General features: G+C 34.5%; 3 protein-coding genes across 3 annotated transcripts in view; 1 reads left to right on the top strand and 2 right to left on the bottom strand.

Moving 5' to 3' along the window:
• LOC106719842 (transforming growth factor beta-1-induced transcript 1 protein) overlaps window positions 1-15,205 on the top strand; it is a 29,469-nt gene extending 14,264 nt beyond the window's left edge. Inside the window, exons 3-6 of the mRNA XM_014514301.2 lie at window positions 3,125-3,298; window positions 14,064-14,159; window positions 14,337-14,471; window positions 14,982-15,205. Of these exons, the coding sequence (XP_014369787.2) occupies window positions 3,125-3,298; window positions 14,064-14,159; window positions 14,337-14,471; window positions 14,982-15,056 (480 nt within the window). The 3' untranslated portion in view covers window positions 15,057-15,205. The remainder of the gene's footprint in view (window positions 1-3,124; window positions 3,299-14,063; window positions 14,160-14,336; window positions 14,472-14,981) is intronic.
• The window catches only part of LOC106719740, a 43,202-nt gene extending 19,922 nt beyond the window's left edge, over window positions 1-23,280 (bottom strand). The window contains exons 1-11 of the mRNA XM_045680417.1: window positions 23,169-23,280; window positions 22,681-22,795; window positions 20,583-20,706; window positions 20,267-20,383; window positions 19,422-19,550; window positions 18,575-18,664; window positions 17,960-18,017; window positions 17,564-17,663; window positions 17,390-17,479; window positions 16,710-16,767; window positions 16,092-16,364 (exon numbers count right to left, since the gene is read on the bottom strand). Coding sequence (XP_045536373.1) covers window positions 16,092-16,364; window positions 16,710-16,767; window positions 17,390-17,479; window positions 17,564-17,663; window positions 17,960-18,017; window positions 18,575-18,664; window positions 19,422-19,550; window positions 20,267-20,383; window positions 20,583-20,706; window positions 22,681-22,795; window positions 23,169-23,268 — 1,254 coding nt within the window. The 5' untranslated portion in view covers window positions 23,269-23,280. The remainder of the gene's footprint in view (window positions 1-16,091; window positions 16,365-16,709; window positions 16,768-17,389; window positions 17,480-17,563; window positions 17,664-17,959; window positions 18,018-18,574; window positions 18,665-19,421; window positions 19,551-20,266; window positions 20,384-20,582; window positions 20,707-22,680; window positions 22,796-23,168) is intronic.
• A 636-nt stretch (window positions 23,281-23,916) lies between these two features.
• LOC106719739 lies at window positions 23,917-25,506 on the bottom strand. The gene is made up of 4 exons (XM_014514180.2): window positions 25,326-25,506; window positions 25,012-25,138; window positions 24,397-24,509; window positions 23,917-24,054 (listed from the first exon to the last, which is right to left on the bottom strand). The coding sequence occupies exons 1-4, from the start codon at window positions 25,407-25,409 to the stop codon at window positions 23,917-23,919; spliced, it is 462 nt and encodes a 153-aa protein (XP_014369666.2). The 5' UTR covers window positions 25,410-25,506.
• Window positions 25,507-26,475: the final 969 nt, after the last annotated feature.

Raw genomic sequence — 26,475 nt, 5'->3', positions numbered from 1 at the left:
ATAACGTGATTTTTAAAGAAAATAAATGTTACATCAAAAACATGCAAGATCAATTGGTAGCTATTGCAAGTTTGCAGAATGGTGTTTACAAAGTTAACCTAGAAACTAAAAAATGTTTATTGACATCCAGTAGCATATCAAATGGGGAGATATGGCATAAGCGGCTTGGACATATTAATAGCTCTGATATGAATAAGATGAAGCGTGGTGGAATGGTTGATGGAATGGAATATCCAGACACATTTGCAACAAGCAAATTAAGTTGCAAGGTATGTTGTGAAGGGAAACAATCAAGATTACCATTTTCTGCAGGTTCACGAGCATCAGATGTACTTGAAATCATTCATTCAGATATATGTGGCCCCATGGAAAGTAAGTCAATAGGAGGTGCAAAATACTTTCTGTTATTCATTGATGACTATAGCAGATACACACACATTTACTTCTTGAAAAACAAGAGTGAGGTTTTAAAAAACTTCAAGGAATATAAAGCAATGGTGGAGAATTCACAAAATAAAAAAATAAAAATACTAAGAACTGACAATGGTTGGGAATACTGTAGCCATGACTTTGAAAATTATTTAAAGCAAGTAGGTATAATTCATCAAAAAACTAATCCGTACACACCAGAACAGAATGGACTTAGTGAAAGATCAAACAGGACTATTGTGGAGAGAGCGCGATGCTTGCTTTTCGAAGCTGATTTAGATAAGAAGTTTTGGGCGGAGGCTGCCAATACAGCAGTCTATTTAAAAAACAGATCAGCAGCTTCAGGTATTGAAAAGACTCCATATGAAGTTTGGACCGGTAAAAAACCAAATTTACAGCACATTCGTATATTCGGAAGTCCAGTGATGGTGCATGTACCAAAAGAAAAGAGATTAAAATGGGACAAAAAGGCAACAATGCATATCCTTGTAGGATTCTCAGATACAGTAAAAGGATATAGAGTATATGATAAGGAGAAAAATATTATAACTGTAAAAAGGGATGTTATAGTAATGGAAGAAAAAGACAAGATGACAGAGAAAGAGAATGAAAGTGGTAAAAAAGAAACAGTTGACTGGATTCAAGAAGATATTGAGAATGAAACATTGGATCAGCAAGAAAACAAAGATGGCAGAGATTCAGTGGGGGAGTATTCGCTAAATGAATCTCTCCATGATCAATCGGAGAACAACTCAAATAGTGAGATACAACCAATATCAGATCATATCAACTTAGGCAAGAGAATAAGGAAACAACCAGAAAGGTTGGGTTATATAAGTATGGCAAGCTCTAATCTTGAAGCTGAGCAAATAGATTTCTCAGAAGCTTTGAACGGACCAGAAGGTAACTAATGGAGACAAGCTATGCAAGATGAGCTTCAATCCTTCGAGGTCAATGACGCATGGGAAGTAGTTGATACACCGTGACCAAACTATAGTGAAGTGTAAATGGGTGTTAAATAAAAAACTTGATGTCAGTGACAAAGTGCGGTATCATGCTAGACTTGTAGCCAAAGGTTTTAGTCAAAAACCTGGAATTGACTACGATGACACTTTTTCACCAGTAGTGAGACACTCTACTTTAAGAATGTTGTTAGCTTTAAGTGTTCAGTTTGATATGGACATTACTCATTTGGATGTAACTACTGCATTCTTAAATGGTTACTTAACAAACAATATTTACATGGAGATTCCATATGGTTTTGTAAACACAGAGTTGGGTAAAGTTTTAAAACTTAAAAGGGCAATTTATGGTTTAAAACAATCATCTTTAATGTGGTATAAAAGAGTTAAAGAATGCTTATCTGATTGTGGGTTTAAAATTAGTAAGTGCGAACCATGTCTTTTTACAAAATCATTTGGAAATATTAAACTAATTGTGGTTGTTTATGTTGATGATTTTTTGATTTTTTCTAATTGTAATAATGAAACTGAAAAATTAAAATCTGTTCTTAGTTCTCAATTTAAGTTAAAAGATTTAGGTAATGTGAGACGCTACCTAGGTATGAGAATAAATGTGAACAAAGAATGTAAAACCATAACAGTTGACCAACAAGATTATATAGAGCAGTTGTTATTAAAATTTAATATGTCTGATTGTAGTACTATTGATACACCTATTGAAAGTAAGTTAAATTTAGAAAAGTCTGAATGTTGTACTGCAAATATTCCTTATCAAAGATTGATAGGAAGTCTAATGTATTTAGCTGTCCTTACTAGACCTGATTTGTCATATTGTCTTAGCTATCTCAGTCAGTTTAATAATTGTTATAATGAAACTCATTTTAACTATGCTAAACGAATATTGAAGTATTTACAGAAAACAAAACATTATTGTTTAACTTTTAGTAAGACAGATATAGGCCTGACAGGTTTTGTTGATGCAGATTGGGCTAGTGATAGTCTGGATAGGAAGTCTTATACTGGGTTCTGTTTCGTCATGAATGGATGTGTAATATCATGGCAAAGTAGAAAACAAAAGACAGTTTCTTTATCTAGCACTGAGGCTGAATATGTTGCTCTTTCAGAGGCAGCCAGGGAGGCTGTTTATTTAAGAAATGTAATGTTTGACATTACTGGTAAAACATATGCTATTAAATTGTTATGTGATAATCAAAGTGCATTGAAACTTGCAACGAGTCATCAGGCACATACTAGGTCAAAACATATAGATGTTCGTTTTCATTATGTTAGAGATGCAGTGGAAAACAAGTTAATTAATATTGAATATATTTCAACTCAGGAAATGCCTGCTGACTTGTTAACTAAAGGTCTTTTATCGGCTAAGCATTATAAGTTTATGAATATGTTAGGGCTTAAGGAGGCTAAGTAAAAAAATATTTGGTTATAACTTTATTTTGTTAAGTAGGGGTATTAAGTTCTAACAAAATAGATTATCTATGTTGATGTATACTCTGTCTGGTAATGTATACTTGTCGTTGGTTGTCACATTGTTACACGTTGTTAATTAAGCAGGAGGCTAATAGTGTTAATAAAAGGTAATTCGAAACAAACATTAAAAGAATTTCAAATTATATACATGAAGTATGAATCCATAGAAAACCTTAAATTACCCCTTTCTTACGAGTAAAATACTCTTGATAACAAAACTCTTTACTTCACCTTCACCTTCACAGATCGTGACTGCCCTAAACAAGAAATGGCACCCGGAGCACTTCGCGTGCAACACGTGCCGCAAGCCAATCGACGGCTCCAAGTTCCACCAGCACGACGGCGGCGTTGTATGCGTGCCCTGCTACGCCCAGCACTACAGCCCTAGGTGCCACGGCTGCGGCGAGCCCATCACAGACGTGAGTAACAATATATATAGTGCGATTTCCTACGAGAGACCGAACACTGTTTTGGATGTTTTTTTATAAGATGGATCACTTGATTTCGCCTAAATAGCGAAGCGACCGCTACTCATATATATCCGCAATTGCAGAAGCGTTGCTTAACTTTACTAGACAGCGAAGAGCTCGCACAGAAAAAGAATATTTCCTCTTCCTATGTATCCCTTCTCCGTCAAATCCACCTCCTTAGTATCACATGGGAAGGAAGTCATTTAGGCCACCTTCCAAAAATAATAGTGGGAAAGACGCTAAATCCACCATCTCACACATAGGCGGTGCCATCAACCAGTGAGATTAACAGTGTATTTTCAACCTTAAGAAACATCCGTTATCAATATGCTTTCGTACTATTTCAGTAAGCTGATTAAATTTTTAAAATTACTTTTTAAGCTACAACTCTATGCGAAACTGATCTAACATTGGGTAGATGTAAAAATGACGCAAAAATCATTGACAAGTAGATGACGCAACGCCGGCAAACAGACCGCTCCTTGTAAGGCAGTAAAATATTTTATAGCTCAGCCCACGCCCCACAATCAACGCGGCGTAAAGATGATGTTATCGCCAACTTCGCTCCAAAGCGTACTTACTACAAGACCGAGAAACTTTATCCGTAAGGTATTTTCTATGAGAAAAAAGCAATAATAAATAGCATAAGGGATCAAAGAATAAATCTTAAACTACATTACTCATTAGCAACCTTTTTTACATTTATCATTTTTTTAAACAGTTCATTTAAAAAGTCCACCTCAACAAACCTTGAAAGTAAACAAACTGGTCAATTAAAAAAAAAACTCTAGTGATTCATGTAGTATTCGTCCATTATATTTGGCTCGCCTACGTACCACCACGTGCTACGGGTCCAACCGTCTGACCCCGACTGCCCCCCTACCTCGGTAGGTAATACCTTTAGTACAGGTGTACTGGCTTGCACTTGTGACGTATACGCTCGAGACAAACGACACTCTGTTTACATACACTACATCCCTTCCTTATTTTAATGTATTTGATCTTTGTATGTATACTTGTATTTGATCGTAATTAAATCACTAGGCGTGTAGGTATAGCAGTAATCTTTATTTATTCTGTAACATTGTTATTTGATATCATAAATTTCTCTACACTTTTACATATAAACTAATTTTGTTAATTTGATTAACTTTGATTCAATAATCAGTTATAAATTCACTTCACAAATGTTTTCACAACAACCACATACATATTTATTTTAATCTGATACCATATTGTAATTATCTTCCTTATTTAAATTATTTCTTTCTTCTCATTGTCATTTAGAACTCGCCAGAGTCCCTCAATTCTTTTTAAATTAACTACATTTCGCCTTGATCACATTCAACGGAACTAATCCCGTAAAATCATTCCGAGCTTATATATATTATTACTAGTAATGCAACGGGAGCGTCTTAGCGGAACCCGAAACGGAAACAGCAGTGTAAATAATATGAAAAACATATTTACAAAGGCTGGCGTGGTTGACCATGGCCCAATCACCCCCAACACGGGAGAGGCTTCGAGCCTCTCGGCAGGGACGCATAGTGAGCTGATGATAATAATGATGATGACATATTACGTGGTTATCAGTTATTCAAAAGTACATTTAATAACTCGTAAGTATGAAATAGTCACATGTTGCCAGCTGTCAAATTTTATATGGACAATAACTAGACCGTTTACTCCACCAAGAGAAACCGATTGCTTCAAACAGCAGCAAAATAACACGCGCTTAAATTCACGAAAAGGTACATAAACAAACAAATGCCGTAAGGCCGTGCACGGACTGGGCGTCTCGAACCGCGCATGTGTAACTCTTAGTCGTCGTAAACTTACGTTTGTATCTCCGCTGTAAAAGTAGCGGAAACAGGAGCAGAGATCCGTTACATCACTAATTATCACTTGTCACTTTACACTTAGTATGTAATTTTTTTCTTTTGCAATTATGTATGTCTCAGTGAGAACTTATATGTGAAAACTTATATATTAGACTAGCTGTGTCCGCGTGAAATACCATCTCGGGTAACATTTTTTTTTTTTTTTGTTAATTATTTTACTTAACCGACGTGCTATGCTTTGACGTATGAATGTAGAAGACATAGAAAGACGTGTGCCAGGACCGCGCCAAATGTAGGTCCCGTGTCTCAGCCTACCCCTCTGGGTTACGGGTCGTGAATTATGTTGTTCTTGTGGTATTTTAATTAAACTTATAAAAACTTATGCCAAAAATATTAAACTTACAAAATATTCACAAACACATCTTCCCATAAAAACTTTCATTCCCTATTCCGTTTTGTTACAATGCAACCTTGAGGCTAAAACTTTTACAAACTTCAAATGTCATATTTATTAACTTATATAGAAACAGCTTAAACACTCACGTCTATATATCCGGTGTCGTCACCGACTAGTTTCGAGCCCTTCGGGGGCCCTTCATCAGGGTGAGTGGGACTGATGGTCATATTTATTTATATCAGATCAGAAGCCTAAAAATAAGTATCCACATTCTAACTGTAAAAATGACGATACTTCCATACAAATTTCTACCCAACTTTCAACACTTTACAACCCCTTTTTCGCGCCAAAATGTGACCTATGTCCTTCCTCAGGCTCTAGACCATCCGTGTACCAAACTTCACTTTAATCGGTTCAGTAGCTTTGGCGTGAAAACGAGACAGGCAGACAGACAGAGTTACGTTCTCATTTATAATGTCAAGTAAGTAACGTAGAGTAAAGAGATTCCATTAAAACGATGGCTATGTCGACCTAAGGTTCATTCGGTAATTCTTGTCGCGTAAGGGGACTTAAGAGGGGTTGGAGCTGATATTACCTATGCCACCAAACTTTGGTCCTCAATGTAGCTTTCATGAGAACTATTCCTGGATGACCCTGGTTGGCATGGGGATGGTAGTAGATTTTGAGTTAAGCTTAAAAATGCGTTGCGAAAATTAGGCACATTTTTGCCTTCAGCGCTTACGTAGGCTAAACTATAGGACCTGCATAAAAATTTAGTGTGGAAGAATTGCAGCTCTTTAGATGTGCTTAATAAAACTCCGCAATAGCATATCTACCTTTTATAGTTTTCTCACAATAACCATTTTTTTTTTTTTAGAAACATCAATTAAATTCATGCTCTAATTCCGACGCTATTATTCGAGTTCAGTATTAACCCTTATGTAAATAAATATGTTCATTATCAAGAGAATTTAATTAAGACTATATTTGCCCTTGAAACTATATCATTCTGTTTAATAGTTTAGGAGATATCGAAGGAATAAAATTACGCGATAACGAATAAATGCTACATCGCGTTACAATGAAAAGAAACAATTTCGCTTTCTGGCTTACGTAGGTCAAACTACCTACATTAAAATGATGTATGGAGCAATTATAAATCCTTAAATTTGCTAAATAAAAGTCTACGGTGGCATATATCTATCATCTATGGATGTCTCACAATAGCCATGTTGCACGAAAAACAGCGTCATAAGTTTACGGCGCTATTATACCACATTTGATATGAATTCTTATCAAAATAAATATGTTTTAAGACTAGAGTATTAAATGCAGATTACATTTGCATTTCAAACAATGTAATTCCGATCAATAGTTTGGAAGATATCAAATGATTAAAAACTACGTGCATCCGAAAAATGCTACTGTGGCGCGCGGCTGCACAGAATTAAAGGAATGTATTAGTTCGTTAATATTCAATTAGTATACAGATCTTGATAACTATTTCTTTGTTTAAAAGATAGCCCCTGAATTGAAGTAAGTCCCTTTCTTTATGTCCTACTTCCGTCCTCATACGTATTAAGGAATTTTTGTTGCCAAACTTCAAATTCCCTAAAAATCGAGAAATAATTTATATACATTTTTTTTAAGAAAAATGAAAGTCGACTTTATAAAAACAGTGTCAAACAAAATGCACTAAAAAGTAACAAAACAATGTCATGAAAACTCTCAAAAGTAAGAAACATGTCTATATTGTATAATTATTGTTATCTTGGAGTCAATTTCGGCCTAAGTAGGGACATAAACGGAACTCGGTCTAAGACATCTCAAATATAAAATGTCACTTATTAACTCATTCAGCATTATTATAATTATAAAATAATTCTTGTAATTCCAAGCAACCAAAATGTAATAAACTGACTATTTCCTACCCAATGTCGTCAATACCCGTTGCATTCATATATATAAATAGTATTCGCTTCCAGCTCTCCCATCTTACTCTGAAGGATGTAGTTTCTCCTTCGTATTCAAACTTTTCCAACGTAAGTTGGGCCAAATTAGCGTGGTATCTAAAATTTAAGTTTTCTTTTACGAAATACTATCAACTTAATGATCAACTATGCTGCGTCCATGTTATACACGACCTCATCGATTTAACGATCAGCTATGCTGCTTTCGTGTCATACACGACCTCATCGATTTAACGATCAGCTATGCTGCTTTCGTGTTATACACGACCTCATCGATTTAACGATCAGCTATGCTGCTTTCGTGTTACGAGGGCTGATTGATAAGTATCCGGAATGAAGAGGAGAAAAAAGAGATATTTGAATAAATTTAATTTATTTTTCTACATATGTTCCTCCTAGCTCAATACACTTAGACCAACGCTTCTCCAGGGCTATTATTCCATTTTTATAAAAAAAACTGTCAAGTCCTTCAAAATAGCCATTAACGGCGTCAATCACTTCAGTGTTGGACGAAAATTTCTGTCCTCCTAGCCATTTTTTCAAATTTGGGAACAGATGGAAGTCGCTGGGGGCCAAATCTGGCGAACATGGTGGGTGGGGCAGTAATTCAAGGCGTAACTCTTTAATTTTTGCCATCGCAACTTTTGCAGTATGGACCGGTGCATTATCGTGGTGGAACAATATTTTTTTCCTATTCAAGTGGGGTCTTTCTTGTTTCACTGCGTTACTCAACTTTTGCAACAAGTTTGCATAGTATGGGCCATTTATTGTTTTTCCCTTTTCAAGGTAATCCACATAGATGACACCTCTAGCATCCCAAAATACGGTTGCTATAACCTTGCCTGCCGATAATGTCGTTTTCGCCTTCTTTGGTGCGGGTTCGCCGCTTTTAGTCCACTGTTTAGACTGCTCTTTGGTCTCCGGCGTGTAGTGGTGGATCCAGGACTCATCAACTGTTATAAATCGACGAAGAAATTCATTGGGATTCCGTCTAAAAAGTTCCAAACACTCCTTTGAAACATTCACTCTTTGTTTCTTTTGCTCGTCGTTCAAAAGCCGCGGCACCCATCTCGCACAAAGCTTTTTCATAGATAAATGCTCATATAATATGTTCAAAACGCGTTCAGATGAGATGTTCACAATTTGGGCTATCTCCCTGAGTTTTAATCGACTGTCTTCTAATACGATATTTTTTATTTTACTGACCATTTATGGGGTAGTTACCTCATTTAGTCTTCCGCTACGGGGAGCGTCATTGCAGCTCGTTCGTCCTCGTTTGAATTCTGCCACCCAAGAGTGGATAGTGCTAAATGAAGGTGAAGAATCCCCTAACACACTATTCAACTTAGTTTGAATCTGGGTCGCCGATTTCCCTTTTAAAACATAGAACTTTATGACGGCACGAACCTCCGTTTTCTCCACTTTCATGAAAATGAAAACTGTCTCACTATAAAGCTGAATATTTTTTAAACAAATAATTATTATTTCCCAAAATTACATGTATTGAGATCGTAAAAGACTGCAAATTACGTTTCTAGTAAAAAAAAATGTTATTTCTTTTTTTTTAATTGTCGTTTCGGATTCTTTTCAACCAGCCCTAGTATACACGACCTCATCGATTTAACGATCAGCTATGCTGCTTTCGTGTTATACCCGACCTCATCGATTTAACGATCAGCTATGCTGCTTTCGTGTTATACACGACCTCATCGATTTAACGATCAGCTATGCTGCTTTCATATGTCTACATAACCTTATCGATTTAACGATCAGCTATGCTGCTTTCTTGTCATTTATCTACTTAACCTTATCGATTTAACGATCAGCTATTCTGCTTCCATGTCATATATATACATGAATTCATCGATTTAACGATCAGCCATGCTGCTTCCATGTCATATCCATGACATAATCAATTTAATGATCAACTTTGTGCTGCTTTGTAATCAGGCGCAAGTGCTGATTAAGTGGATATCTACGATTAAGTGCAAATTTACACTTTAGTGTACCTAGTTTGTTACACATAACTTAAGTTTGAAAGATATTATTATTATTTAATTCATACTACAGTCCATCAATACACTGTTAGTGATTATTGGCAAAGGTCGAAGACAGTCTTAGGATGTAGTTGTAAATTATTAAAAATGCATTTGATTATTGTTTTAGGTCGTTCGTGCAATCATAAAATATGTGTATGTCTAATTAATTTGTACGTCGTGGATATACTCCTAGGGTAGTAAATAAATATTTATTATATCATTTATAGTTCAATATTTTCTTAAACATCATTCGTCAATTGCTAATCCGAGTAAGTTTTTATCAATACACCGGAAATCAATCTGTCACTTGCACGTGTCATTCATTATGACTCATCATAGTGCACTTTGTAGTAAACAACTTAAACCAAAATTAATATTGTGATAACCAATTACAGTGCAACCTCGATACAACAAATCGGAGGGGAACAAGAAAATATCTGTAATATCAAGTAATTCGTTGAACTGAGGTTTGTTATGTTGAGGTTAGATTGGCCAAAAATTCGTTATAAAGAGGTAAAAGACATACATTCCTCTACGTCTTTGAACTCGCATGATATGAGAAGGGGGCCAACGAGCTGCGCGAACACCGAAGTGATCATTGACGCCCATGGACATCCGCAACACTAGGAGAATTGCAGATGCGTTGCCGGCCTTTAAGAAAGATATATGCTCGCTTCTTGAAGGACCCTAAGTCGTAGTGGATTGGAAATACCGCCGAGGACAGACATTAAAAATTTACATTCAAACCACTTTCTTCTGAAAACTTATCTTTAAATTTTAAAATTGTAGCCAATGTACTTGCGGGAATCCCGAACTTATTAGCTATGTCTAATTTTTTCGTCATGGGATTTTGGTCAACATCATTAATGATGTTTCGCTTTTCTGCGACCGATAAGGAACACTTTTTACGTTTCTGAGCCATTTTAACTTAAATCTTTAACAATTGTGACGAGCCCTCTGTTTACATTACTTTCCATCAAAACAACAATGATTACTGTACAAACAAAAGCGTGTCGAAACATGTCAAGACATGAATCACATTATAAGATTAAGAGTTATATTATTGGTTGCACTGTATTGTGATCTTATTTCGATATTTGGTTTAGTTTACATTTCAACCGTTTGTAAAATATTCACAGCTAGTAACGTCTTTAAGCCACATTTTACAAATAAGTATCATATGCGAACAAAGAAAATCGTTGCTCAGTTTGGCAATCAATAGCTTCCATTTCAAATTGTTTTTAATTGGGTGCACGTAAGGCCAAATAATATTAAGAATAATTTTGACGGTCAATTATTGAAGTTTCCTTTATTATTCATACACACTAGTCTCTTCCTTCGTTTTTTTCAAATACAATTTATTATCGTACTTACAGTTTTATCCTCGTCGCCAATGTAGTATTCGTCCATTATATTTGGCTCGCCTACGTACCACCACGTGCTACGGGTCCAACCGTCTGACCCCGACTGCCCCCCTACCTCGGTAGGTAATACCTTTAGTACAGGTGTACTGGCTTGCACTTGTGACGTATACGCTCGAGACAAACGACACTCTGTTTACATACACTACAATTCACACACATCCGACCTCGTGAGATGCCAATAAACTAATGAATTATTTATCAATGTACATCGCTCTATAACAACTTACATCCACATGTAAACAAATCACTCGGAAGATGTGGTCGTCTGATACATATCTAATACGATGCAATTATAGACATTATGCGCATACATGTTTGAATTTATACTTTGACTAGCTGGCGCCCGCGACTCCGTCCGGGGGGGTTATGAAAAATCGATGTTGGCCGATTCTCAGACCTACTCAATATGCTCACAAAATAATACTTCCAGTTATAAGATAATTTATCTACGCTCGTTGAATTAGTAACGATGAATCGCAAGAGAAATTAAGCCATTACTTATTGTGAATATAATTTAATGCATGTTGTAGACGTTGACTTCTTACAATAACTAAGAACCTAGATATAGAAATAGGACTGCACGTATTGGTGACCTCATCATCATCAGCTCAATACACGTCTCCACTGAGGCTCGAAACCTACATTAAGTTAGGGGTGACTAGGCCATTCCAATATTACAAATACGGTGGCAAAAAACAAAATCATTGGGGTACCTATATATCTTTTTTCATACTATGTTGCTATTGAAACTAACATTATATGTTACAAGTAAATATACTTCAATGCATTAACCTAGTGACTATTGTCTTGAAGATATGATATGACTCACATTACTCTGATACTCTTTAAGCGCTATAAATATATCCTTAATACAGTTAACTTTATAAATATCTATAATATTACCTTGACTTGTTCTCTTGATTTTTTTTTTACTTTGACAAAAAACTTTTCCATTGTTTCATTTTTAATGCCAAATAACATCTCCAATTTCATCAAATAATCCCTTTATTTCTCTGAACCATCGACATCGATAACCAAGTATAAAATGTCTTTAATATTGAACGAAATTATAGTTTACCATCTAAAATTTCAGCCTGTCTTTTTATCTCTATCTCAAATTTAAATAACGTCGTTCAAGGGCGACATTCATGCGAATATATATGTCAATGTTCACATGATGCCACTGACTCGGCGGTTGCACACCGCCGGAATGATACACTACGCCTACGCGTAACACGTAACACGCTAATGAACGTAAGAAATTTCGGCAATAATACCTTCCGGTTACCGCAACTTTTGTCTGTTTGTTCAACGTAATTTATAACTGGAAATATCTAGTTCAATACAATTCTTGTAACATATAAAATTTTAGACAAGCAAGTGATGAACTTCAACGATTATTGTTAACTTTTCATCAATGTTTCCATGTGTATAAAACATGTTTTGTACAGGTGTTTCAGTGGTCGAATTTGTCCTTCTAACTCTATTTGCAACGGTTGTCAATAAAGTAATACTTATGTTACTAATATAATCTTACTTATTATAAATGCGAATGTTTAGATGGATGGATGTATGTTTGTTAGAAGGTATCTCCGAAATGGCTCAACGGATCTTCATGAAATTTGTCAAAGATGTAGAGCATAGTCTAAAAGAACACATAGGCTACTGATAGTTTTTTAATTCCCGCGGACGGAGTCGCGAGCGACAGCTAATCCTAATGTAATCTTTCTAAATTTAATTAGATTCACATTAATAATACGTAGGTTAACATAGAGACTGTATTTGTGTGTTCCCTCTTTACTATAACTCAGAATTGTCTCTGGCGCGATGACATCATTTGTTTATGAAAAAAAACAGTCCGCTCATCCGTGCGCAGTGATAAGTGTATCTCCATACTAGTGACACTTTGATTTATAAACTAAATGGGACTATTCCTTATATTAATTTAGTATAAAATAAAAAATATATATATTTTTCACACAAAGTTTCATTAGCTAAAAACTAAGTGGCTCTGATTAAGCTAAAAAAAATATTATTTGCAACACACGAAGTAACATTAGATTATTGATGTATATAGTAAAGTAACGCTAATGTTTATCCTATATAATAAATTCGTATGTACTCTGGAATTGTAAACTTGAATTTAATCTTTAACTCATGTTTAAAGTACTATAACAAACGTTTTTTAACAATTGTGACCCCGACAAATGACAAGAATTTCTTAAATTTATTCCTTACTAGCTGTTACCCGCGACTTCGTTCGCGCGGTATTAAAAAAAGATGTAATAAGTAGCATATGTGTTCTTCCAGGCTATATTCCACATCTGTGCCAAATTTCATCAAGATCCGATTAGCCGTTCCGGTGATACCTTCAAACATCCATACATCCATCTAAACATTCGCATTCTGTAATTTATATATGTGGATAGTGTAAATAAAAAAATTATCGACGTTCAAAATGTCCCATATCAGATTTTTCATGTGGATGCTCTATCCGAGACTATATATACATTCGTTTAACAGGAACGTAATGTCTAGCGTTGGGAGACATAACAAGCTTTTAATCATTCATACAGCTTTTGATGATGTAATCGTATGCGTCCGGAGAATCATACCCAAATATACAATACAATGGGCATAAAGATGTTTTCAACATGAATTCATTAGCAAGGTTTATGTCTGTCTTTGTAACGACTTACTTCAATGTATTTTATTAAAGAGATTTCAACACTTTTTTGTTGAGAATGAAAATAATCTAAACTTTAATAATCAAAGAAGTCATCATCAATAATTAAAAATCATCATCATCATCATCAGCTAACTATACGTCCCCACCGAGGGGCTCGGAGCCTACCCCAAGTTAGGAGTGACTAGGTCATAGTCAACCACGCTGGCCAAGTGCGTGTTGGTTGCAATAATTAAAAATAATAGCGACAAATTCTTGTCATAGAAACGGAAACTATCCTACATAAAGCAAATGTTAAATATTAAAAAACCTTTCCATTGCGATTTATTACTAAATTAATGTTTTCTTTATTTTCAGCGTGTAATTCAAGCTTTGGGAGTGTCGTGGCACTCAAATCACTTCGTGTGCGGTGGCTGCAGAAAGGAACTTGGTGGCGGTGGCTTCATGGAACAGGTAATAGACCTATGATTTTCATTCTTTGTAACTCTAAAAAATCTTAAATACTCTTGTCACTTCCTCAGATATGGCAAGTCATTCTTCGCTTATAGTAATGACGATTGGAACCTTGTTTTTATTTTGTCCGGCTCATAAGGACCAAGTAATAAGATAGGTTTATTTCTTTGATTGTAGGCTGGTAGGCCTTACTGCTCATCGTGCTACGCTGAGAAGTTTGCAGCCCGATGTGCCAGTTGCAGCAAACCTATCGTGGACAAAGCCATTATTGCCCTCAACGCCAAATGGCATGGTGCATGCTTCACTTGCAAGGTAACATAAATTAAATGTATTTTTTCTTTATAAAGTAAAATAAATAATATACTAGTAGATTGCACAGTTCAGTAGACGCGATTATTTGCAATCGCGGGATCGACTTTTAAAGTCAGTAAATGTCTGATCTTGTGACGATCATTACATTATAAGTTACCATCAAAATTGGACGCCTTTCTGCTGCTGACGATGACTAAAGATAGAAACAGGAGCTATTGTTCATAGAAATACAATAAAAAATAGTGAAAAGAAGGGACTTTCAGCGACTTTTTGGACTTGGAATACTACATCAAATAATAATAATGTAACAAAACTAATCGTGGGTTTCTGAGACCAAACTCCCGACATAAAACATATTGTTATCTCTGTTTTGTCAAAGATAATGACAGGGATGACTATATGTTTCATACAGAGATTTGAGTCTCAGAAACTAATGGTATATAAAATGGTATACTCATGTTATTGTCAATAAAAAGCGCATAATATTAACAGAAAGGTTTTATTTTCCAGAAATGCAGGAATCCAGTGACGGACTCCACCTTCTCAGTTTTGGACAATATGCCGCTGTGCGGAAAATGCGCTTAAATAAACACACATACAAACATTCATACCCATCGATATACGATGTCTTATATACATTTAGTGCACATACTAAGCGCGGCACTCTCTATATTGCCTTTAAATTATATAAAGCTTAAACGATACCACTTGGAAATTATTTATTTTAATATATTTTTGATATAAATATACGCTATTTATAATTGTATCACAAAATTAGAAATCGTACGTATAAAAATTCAATTTTTAAAGAATGTTAGTGCTTCAGCACAATTTATTAATAAGTTTTGTAAACCATCACATTAGATTTACGACTTTATGGAATAGATTATAAGGTATATTTTTCTACACATGTAGTCGCTTTACAAAGACATTTTTTTTTTTTTGTTAATAAGTATGATGTTATTATTTTTGTACCGACAATCTATTTACATGCATATTCTATACGTTTAGAATTATTATTGTGACATAAAAATACTTTTTACGCTTCACGAAGACTTCAGTTTTCAATAAAGCACTTTGGTTTTTTTTAATTATTGTTTCATTTAAAAAAAATATTAACGATTCATTAAACGAAACTATTTCATGTTCCTATTTAAATTCAAGATTTAAAAAAATATATCCATACTAGCTTTTACCCGCGACTCCGTCCGCGGGGAATAAAAAAAAATGCACACAAGATAAAAAAGTTCCTATGTCCGTCTCCTAGTTCTAAGCTACCTGCCCAACAATTTTCAGCTAAATCAGTTCGACCGATCTTGAGTTATAAATAGTGTAACTAACACCACTTTCTTTTATATATATAATATACTAGCTTTTACCCGCGACTCCGTCCGCGCGGAATAAAAAAAATGTACACAAGATAAAAAAAAGTTCCTATGTCAGTCTCCTAGTTCTAAGCTACCTCCCCATCAATTTTCAGCTAAATCAGATCGACAGATCTTAAGTTATAAATAGTGTAACTAACACGACTTTCTTTTATATATATAGATTTCACATTATTTACGAATGTATATAAGTAAATTACTAAACAGAGAGAGAGAGAGAGAGAGAAGTACTTACCTTGTATTTCTTCTCACTCCTGCTTGTATCAGGTTCAAAAGGGACAACCGGAGATACCACTTTGCTACTCTTCACCACTTCCTTAGGAGACTCATTTGCTGTTTCTCTTCTAGAAGATTCTATATTCGTTTTCACTTCTTCAGTGGGTTTCTTCATCTTCTGGTTCCTTCTAGAAGTTTCTACTCGTTTCAGTCGTGGCGTGGGTACTTTAGTACGGGAGGTTTGTGCTTTAGTAGGAGAAGGCAGTACACTAGGTACCAGGCTCACATGACTCTGTAGTTGTACAAAATTCATCATTTAAATACGTTTCGGATATGTTGCTTTGTTCGAAAGGAGAGCATTATTTTTTTTAATACCATGCCCTAAAAAAAATTAAAAAAAAAAATTCTAAGACGCTAACATACTGAAAATTTAACAAAAAATGTCAAATAACCTATAAAGTAAAAATCGTGCATCTGACAGTTGAAGTGAAGTTTTCGTTTATTTCGACTTTAGCCGCCATTACTGCATATAGTGAACTCTCATAGTCATTAAAAGTTACTTAGGGCTTAACCAATTTCAGCATTATAGTGAGTCTTAACAATTTTAAAGGATATCTCTCTTAAGTTGTACACATACCGCAGTGACGGCTTCAACCATGGTACGTACATCTGCATCATCACGTCGCCGCAACTTACTGTGTACAATTTTTTTTAATTCCTATTAGTTCTCACACTTTTTTTATATACACTAGCATTCGCCCGCGACTTCGTCAGTGGGGAATTAATAAAAGTAGCTTAAGTTACTCTCATATGTAAGCTTCTTTCTAGGAAAAGTCCCGTCAAAATCAGTCTAGCCGTTTCGGAGATTACTAGACAGACAAAAATCTATAAAATATAATTTTCTTAAAAGTAACGCAAATACATCATGTATACTAAATACATTTTCCTATCTTACTCTTACTTATATTATAAATGCGAATGTTTGGATGGATGGATGTTTGTTTGAAGGTATCTCCAAAACGGCTGCATATCTCTGAAATTTGGCATAGATATAGATCATAGTTTGGAAGAACACATAGGCTACTAAGTTTTTTTAAATACAGCACGGACAGAGTCGCGGGCGACAACTAGTATTACACGCAGACAATCTAATTTTATTAATTGTATAGCTATAGTTATTAATATCTTGTACTTTTCAATCGTTTAGAAATAGATTTTTCAAAAATTCCCATTGAGCCGATTGGTCGTTAGTTCGATCGGTCCAACGGGAAACACCCAATTATTATCCTGATATCGTAAATTATGTACAATACTAACATTGGTGACTTCCTCCTAACTCTAGGCGTTACTTTCTTCGGAATATGCTTTTGACTAGTCCTGCTGGCTGTGCTCGTCAACTTGTTAGCACTAAAGGACAAAATATATAAAAAAAATACTAATCTTAACCTAAAAAAAAGCATCTAAGAAAGAAATTCAGAAATAAAATGTCACCTGGACAAACTATTATTCTTTGTTGAAGATATCTTCGGTTTCAAATTGACCCAAAGTGTATCCAGTGAATACATTGACAGTTTACCATCAGCTCTGGAAGCTGAAAGAAAAATGTTTTATACAAAAACAGCAATGTAACTAAAATCTTCAATAATACAATGGGTCCTATGTATAAGGGACAAGTAACAAATTGACGATTTTTACTTTTTTATGTTAAAAGCTACCACATTTACATGTGTAAATGTTATTTTTTGCTAAAGTAAAAGGGCGTATGCATTTTTTTCCTTTAAGGTTAAACTTTGAGAGCCTTTCCTGTAAAGTTGTTAATTTTCACATTGACCCTTATTCGTAGAAGCCATCGAATACATTAATTTCGTTAAGTAACTTGATACGTACAAGTTTTTACACTCTTCAACTTCTTTCCTCTACCTCTATGTGATTTATTTTGATTTCTCTGAAATAATAAAATAAATATAAACAACTAATGTATAAATCTTACTAATATATTATAAATGCGAAAGTTTCGTTTGGATGGATGGATGGATGTTTGTTTGAAGGTATCTCCAGAACGGCTGAACGGATCTTGATGAAATTTGTCACAGATGTAGATCAAAGACTGGAAAACGTAGACTATAATTAAATTTTATTTTAATTCTACACGGACGGAGTCGCAAGAAACAGTTTATCTAAATATGTAGTATAATTATCAATTTTATTGAATCATTCAGATATTCAATGGTTCTAACATTCGTTCATTAATATGCCCTAAAAGAGTATATTTCCCCTTCCTATCCACTCCCTCCCTTCCTTATAAGAGATGGGTGAAAAAAAGGTCTAAATTAAGCCTCCGGCACCATACTCATCAAACTGTACTTGGAATTGCTTCCACTTCACGCCTGTCTTCTGTAAGGTCGTGGTATTTCACTGAGCGAGGACAATTCGTGCAACAAATGTTGTTGTTACCTCTACAACTGCTAAATTGAGTGAATATTACGTTGGTGATCAACTTACATCATCGTCAACACTCTTGATGAAGTCAGTAGTTCTCTGGTTATGCTTGGCAAGTACTTCATCCAGCTTGTCACATGTCACTACCAAGTTCTACAAAAAACGTAATTACATCTTACCTTCATATCAAATAGTCTAGAAAAATAATAATTAGGTTAGTATTGAATGAATGACTAAGTGAATGAATGGATACATGAATGAATCTATAAATCCAAAACTAAATTTATTAATAGAAAGATTCATCTATTAAAAAGTATTAGTTAAATCAAATTGTTGAATGGAGGGTTGAATGAATGACTGAATTAAGGAAAGGAAAAACTAATTAATGGATAGGTGAACGAATGAGGGAACAAACTATAAACCGGCTAACTGACCCGGTGAGTATAAGTCAAACTAAATTATGACAGTTCACTAACGCCCCCCTGTAAAGTCAAAAAATATAACAAGATCCTCTTTATACTGTAACCATCATGTCTTTTTTTTCTTTTATAACATTTTGTATGTCTAAGTAGGTTTTATATCGACGCTGGAAAGCGTAAACGCTGTAACCCCGAAAGTATGAACTTTACAGGAGAGCCAAAAAATGATAACTCGTGAGCTGATACGCCTACAAGCATGCGGTATTTAGCAATGTTGTGTAGTTTGTGCTAACCTATAATAAAATCATTATGGTTTGATAATGGTTGAAATTATTAACGTGTGAAAAACATATTCGCGATTTCAAGGGTTACAGTGTTTATGCTTTCCAGCGTCGATATATACTTTGACAGAACCAACCGCGATAGCAGCGCCCCTCACACCAGTTCAGATTGTTTAATTATACCTAAGAATGGATGAATGTACGACTCACATCAGCGTAAAGATTTTTGATGGAATGCTGAGTAGGTGGCGGTATCTCTCGCACCAGCTGACTCAGCACCAACCCCGGCTGAGACCCGTCCCCGATGCACATTGTTTGTGAGAAAGACTTGTGAAACGCCTACAACATATAGTGTAACTTAGAAAAACGATAAACAATAACGTTTTTTAATCATGGCAAATAAGCAAACGATCAGCATCTTTTACTAAAATTGCGAAGTGAAAAAATAATGTTTTCTTCTTTTCTAAACGTCCCTCCCCTGCCAATTTCCCTCACCATCCTTATATTGTAGGAGAGGGATTATAATTTGTCATCATGACACACAGACTATATGAAAATACTTCCACTTCACGGCTATCTTCAGTATGGTTGTAGTATTGTACCGCTCGAGTGAATTTCAATGTAAGTTGTTTCCCGTTGGACCGATCGGCCTACCTATCAATCGGCCCAATGTAATCTTTGTACCATTGGACCGATTCATTCAACTCAAATCAACAAACAATGGTATTTTTTTAACCTATGGACTCAATCCCAATGAAAAACATACAAATGGGAATTCCCATTTGTATGTTTTTCATTGGGTGTTTCCCGTTGGGCCGATCAGTAGGCCGTAACACCCCAATGTTTGTATTAGTGGATTTGACGGAGGAAAGAACGCAAATGCAGAGGAAATATCCTATTTCTGTGCGTCCCCTCCTCTGTCGATTAAAGATACAACGCATCTGCAATTGCGTTCTGCAGTCAGCGATCGCTTCGCTATTTCAGCGAATTCAAGTTGCTGCAAGCTCATTTGCTACTTTATGATATAAAAATGACTAGATTTAAGTAAGACTCACGCAGTAAGCTTGCAGTAAGTTCTGGTGCAGGGAGACAATGCGCAGCATGTGTGCCTGCAGCTGCGTGTGCTGGCCGTACGGCAGCTGACAACTGCTTGTACGCTTCAAATCGTGGATCTGTATCGAGTTGAGGTTTCATTATGAAACATGAACAAGAAACAAGCCAAATATGTAAATGTTACTAGTTTTAATGATTTTTTTTATAGTTTACAATAAAATGGAAAAACTAGATCTACAGATGAATGTAAGATTGAATTAGACCTTTTACCAAAGTTAGTTACTAGAAAAGCTAGATAAGTTCTGCACTTTCCCTCACCTGTCGCTGCAACTGGTATACATGTATCCGACTGAACCTAGAATTGAACTCCGCAGATCTCTTTTGCATCTTCTTCAACTCTTCCTGATCAATATTGTATATATCAATACGTTCTAGTGATATACTGAAACAAAAGTTTCACATCACCTATCTATCTTCTATCTATATATATAAAAGAAAGTCGTGTTAGTTACACTATTTATAACTCAAGAACGGCTGAATCGATTTGACTGAAAATTGGTGGGCAGGTAGCTTAGAACCAGGAAACGGACATAGGATAATTTTTACCCCGTTTCCTATTTTTTATTCTGCGCGGACGGAGTCGCGGGTAAAAGCTAGTTTCATATAAAAAAGGGACATTGTTATCTCTATTTTCATCAAATATAATGAAAAGGACGGCAATATCTTAGGCACATATGCTACAAGTTAGTATTCTTTACTTTCCTCTTTTTAATATATACATTTCAGACTTAAAGACAGTAAAAGATTCCGAGGGATGCAATTATCGTGGGTTTCTGAGACCATAATCTAATATATAAAATACTAGCTTTTACCCGCGACTCCGTCCGCGCGGAATAAAAAATAGAAAACGGGGCAAAAATTATCCTATGTCCGTTTCCTGGTTCTAAGCTACCTGCCCACCATTTTTCAGTCAAATCGATTCAGCCGTTCTTGAGTTATAAATAGTGTAACTAACACGACTTTCTTTTATATATATAGATTGAGTAGCAATAGCATATAGCATATTGAGTAGGTCTGAGAATCGGCCCTTTTGTTTTTTAACTGCGCGCGGACGGAGTCGCGGGCGACAGCTAGTTTCTGTATAATACACATCGTCATCCCTGTCTTTGACTAAACAGAGAAACCAATATGTTTTAAATGAGATTTCGGTCTCAGAAAAGCACGGTTCTTAACCTACTTAATATGAAATATTCATAACCTCATAAACTACTAGCTGTTGCCGCGACTCTGTCCGCGCGGAATTAAAGCAAAAAGAACAATGGCAGAAAAATAGTTGAAAAAAAAATTAGCGTCTAGAAATATCATATAGATACAATTAATTTACATATTTTTTTAATAATTTACGTAAATAATTCTATTTTTGTTGAAGCCACAGAAACATTATAATAATTTCAAGAATGTATATTGACTAATCGTATTATCACCCATTAAAGTGTTCCCACCATTTAAAGAATGCCGTATTTTCGGAATTATATTTAGCAAAGTGTACGAATTAGAAATTATTTTTTTGTGTGATATTCCAATACTTACTTTCAAATAGATACTTATTATTTATATTAGGTGTATACTTAGTGAAAAAGATAGTTCTTTGGGCTTCAGGCATTTTTAAATGAATGTAAACCGCACTATGTTGTAACTATTCGCTTTTATGGTTATGGCAACTTTTAAAATGTCACGCATGTCACAAATACTCCGCCTTGTGTCGATTGAGTTTGTGTGGCGTTCGTAGCAAAGAGTACCAACATGCCGCGTGACAGCTAGTGGTACTCTTATATTTTTCGAAATCAGCCACATAACTCGTAACCACCATCTGCCTGATTTATAACGATACAGTTCTGATTTAATATACAAAATAAAATCACGTACTAGATATTTACTTAAATAACAACCTTCATTGCGAATTTTCTCAAGCTGTCATTATGACGTAACCTTAAAAAACGAAAAATTAAAATCAAAATATCTATTTTTTGCGGCTTCCTCGGGCCGAAATTCTTTCAGATATTTGCTCCGCAACTAATTATTATCGTTTTAAGATATTTTTCATGCTTAGACGCTATAATTTAGGCTCAACTATTTTGATATATGGGCGGCTGCCATTGTTCTTTATTAGTATCATATGCGTTCTTCCAGACTATGTTCTACATCTATACCAAATTCCATCATCCATACATCAATCCATACATGTAAACATTTGCATTTATAATATTGGAAAGATAGCTTACGGTGAGCACAAAAATGAGGCAAAAAAGTCCTCCGGAGGCCTTATGTTTGTGTAAATCGATACACAATTAGATGTAAAACTTTTATGAAACCTTCCATCTATAGGTTTTATCTATGAAAATATGTTTCAACTTACATAATGCTGAGTATTTCTTCAGAGATCCTGACGCGTAGATCTTTTACTTTGGCGCAGTATATACTGTTCTCTAGTACATTGTTTATATTTGATGATTGGGGATTTGCTGAGTTACCTGTAAAATATATATATCTTTCATAAGAAAATTCCACCCCTATTCACAAAATTACACAGCTAAAAATAAAAAATAAAGGTTAAAAAAGGGATAATTCTTCTTTTTCTTTTTTAAATCCAATATGAAACAAAATATTTTTTATATCTTAAATATTATAATTGCAAAGTTTAGATGGATGGATGGATGTTTGTTAGAAGGTATCTCCGGAACAGTTCAACAGATCTTGATGAAATTTGGCACAGATCTAGAACATGTCTGAAAGAACTCATATGTTACTTATTAAGTTTTTTTAACTCCGCACGAACGTTGTCACGGGCGATAGCTAGTATTACATATATATGCAAAGTAAATTAAATTATGAACCCACATGTACCTTTTTCAGGAGTACATTTTGTTTCCGATAACTGTTCTCCGTTATCTTCTTGTTTCTCTCTCACGGTGCACACAGCACTTCCCGCAGAATCATTTAACATGTCTTCATTACCTAAATATTACCAGTTACATTTACAGACTATATCACAAAAAAAAATACTTTCCTATTCCAAGTGTTTTTGTCTCTGAAACTATATATTTATTCTGCATGTTTGCTCTGACAAAAAAAACATCTATTTATGTAAGTTTACAATAATTATTTTTAAATTTCTCCAATTATCCATATACATTCAAAAATTTAAAAAAAACAAATCTTTCTAATAATATAAATGCCAAAGTATGGATGGCTGGATGTTTGTTCGTTGATCTCCAGAATAGCTGCATGGATTTGGATGAATTTTGGTTTAGATTTAGAACTCTGTCTGGAAGAACACATAAGTTATTCGATTTTTTTTCTTGCGGATGAAATTGGGGGCACCAGCTAATCTTACTAATATTATAAATTAGAAAGTTTAATTGGATGGATGGATAAATGTTTGTTTGAAGGTAACTACAGAATGGCTCGACGGACCTTGATTAAATTTGGCATAGATGTAGAATGTAGTCTGAAGCCTATGTGTTCTACATAGGCTATTTATTTAATTTTTTTCATTCCGCGCAGACGGAGTCGCGGGCGATAGTTACTCATAATATAAAGTAAAGCTTGATCAAAAATGTGAAAACAAAAGGGTAATAATTTAATCAAATTTCTAACCTGAAAACCCCTCATCATCTTTATCCTCATGAAATATGTGGAAGACGTTATCATCATCACACTTGTCGTGCTCTGTGCTCTCTGTTGATACAGGACTTTCTTCACCAGGTGATGCTATTTCTTCATCTTTACACTAAAAAAAAACCTTTACATTGGCTACAAACATGGTGATATTTTGAAAGCTTTACAAAAAAATTAACTTTCTACTAATGGTCTACTAAATTACAAAATAAACCAAACTTTTATTTTCATTATTGCAGGACTTAACATGTGTTTCTGAGATTTAAATCTCAATTTAAAACACATTGTTATATCTGTCTTATCAAAGGTAGTGACATGTTTTATATAGAGATGTTAGTCTCAAAAACCCACGGTTACTAATTCAACCTGGGAAGTTAGGTAGACAGCTATAGACAAAAATACTCATAAAAAAACAGTGTAAACTCTTAGTAAAATTTATCACAACTTTTCTTACATTTATTTCAACTTCTGTTTTCTTATCTTTCTCTTGTACTTTTTTTAAATGATTATGCAACAGTTCATTCAAACAGGATTCTGATAATTGTTCAATAAATTGATATGGATCACCTGAAATTATCATGTTTTGTTCTTATATTTCTTATACACACAGATATAGTTTTAGATAAAAAATATAAACAGAGCTACCTATGAATAGGGTTGCCAGGTCACCAAACCTATTAGCCGGACAGACCAGCTAGTTTAGCCGGACATTTGGGTAGAAAGGTTGGACACCCTATATTCTTTAGAATTTTGTCTCTATTAGTAGGTACACTCTCGTTTGGGAAATGTAAAAAGCCTAACAAAAGCCGGACAACTCCGACACTGTTTATGTTGGCCGGAAACGCAATCTAAAAGTCTACCTATGTCCGGCTTTATCCGGACGCCTGGCAACACTATCTATGAATAAGAATCTCCAAATTGTATCCATATGTATGTGAGAATTAAAGATTTCTAATATAAGAGGTTAGATAAAGCTTACATTTTAAAGTCATTAAAAGGTAAGTGTAATGGTGGATTTACAAATTATAAATCTTATTTAATAAATAATCTTATATTTAAACTATCTTACTTTCATAAACAGTCCGTACAATATCCTGCTCTTCAATAAATTCATTCCATATTTTTTCTTCTTGCTGCTTTATGCGTTCACGTCGGTTCGATCTCCAAGCTCTCTCTAGCTCGCTGTCTTCTACGTACTACCAATAAGAAAACAAAATTGATTTTACACTCGAATCTCGTAAAACGATTATTTTTTCGAATTTAAACGTTGCTATTGGGTAAAAAAAGCAAGATTAAAGAACAGGGATTGCCCCAGAGAAGGATAACATTAAATATCATATCTATTTACGTCAATACAATATTTTACAAAAAGATTCAGCAAACCTGTAAATCTAAACCTTTAATTTTGACCTCCGTTCCCGGCATAAATGAAAATCCTCTTATAGAAGTTTCCATATCAGACATCATAATTATAATATCCAGTTGTAAGTTCGCCTTTGATATTTATTGGGAAAACCAAGACATTATATTTCTATAAAACAGTGTAAACAAAATTTGAAAACAATTATGACATATTCGAATTCCGTCGCACGTTCTGATACTCGCATAAATTTTTATTTCCTACATTTGCAATAAAATACAGGTGTAAAGATAAAGTTTATAAATAATAACCTTAACACATCCTTTCATTAATTTCAAAAATCTGAAGAAAATTTTCTACTCCTGGACAAGTTCTTAAACAGTATATAAATGGCGTGATTGTTGATTTTTCATATTAATTATACATCCGTTCCAGTTCGCACTTTTCCCGCCAAAACTACTTGAATATTCGAATTAATGAAACATGTTATATCAATTAATAAGCGTAAAGTTTACAATTATAATTGCATACTTAACTTCTTTTAACTTTTAATCGTTGTCCAATTTGATGAATTATTATCATCAAGTCTTATGGTTACTTAGCAACAACATAACCTATAAAATCAATCATTAATTTGTCGATACTCGATACTTAAGAAAAATTTAGCATTTTTAAACACAAAAACCTATATTATTTACAGGTTTTGAATGATTGCTTAAATTTAAAGCTAGAATTTGTCATGATAATTTATACGTTAACAGATTGATAATAATCTTCCGATCGATGTGTGGTATACAAAACTTATCATAATGATATTTAGTACGAGACCCATGTTGAACATGGGAGCATCTACACTCCCTGTATTGAAATCATTAAATCGTTGTTCATCACAATGGACTCAAATTAATCCTTTGCCTACAACTAATTTAGATACGACGTGTGATATTGCAGTGGTAAGCAAATGTTCATTCAATTGTTACTGCAAAACAAACTTATCCTGAGTATTTTTCTCAGAGTTATTTATTGGTTACATAATAGACGCTTAGTATAGATTTCTCATATTAACGTGATACTTAACAATTCTGAGTGTGATCGTCAATAATTTAATAATAATTTCCTGTTAATAATTCTAATATGAAACATATACAAACTTATAACGGATGTATAAAGTAA

The sequence above is a fragment of the Papilio machaon genome, chromosome 13, assembly GCF_912999745.1.
Source record: "Papilio machaon chromosome 13, ilPapMach1.1, whole genome shotgun sequence".
Lineage (NCBI taxonomy): Eukaryota > Metazoa > Arthropoda > Insecta > Lepidoptera > Papilionidae > Papilio > Papilio machaon.
This window is presented reverse-complemented; position numbering and strand designations above follow the sequence as displayed.

Excerpts from the sequence above, each read along its gene's own strand:
- LOC106719739 (XM_014514180.2), bottom strand. The coding sequence starts at position 25,409 with ATGATGTCTGATATGGAAACTTCTATAAGAGGATTTTCATTTATGCCG. Across the intron at positions 25,139-25,325 it reads TTAAAGGTTTAGATTTACAG|TACGTAGAAGACAGCGAGCT; the intron begins GTTTGCTGAATC and ends TCTTATTGGTAG. Across the intron at positions 24,510-25,011 it reads TGTACGGACTGTTTATGAAA|GTGATCCATATCAATTTATT; the intron begins GTAAGATAGTTT and ends TGATAATTTCAG.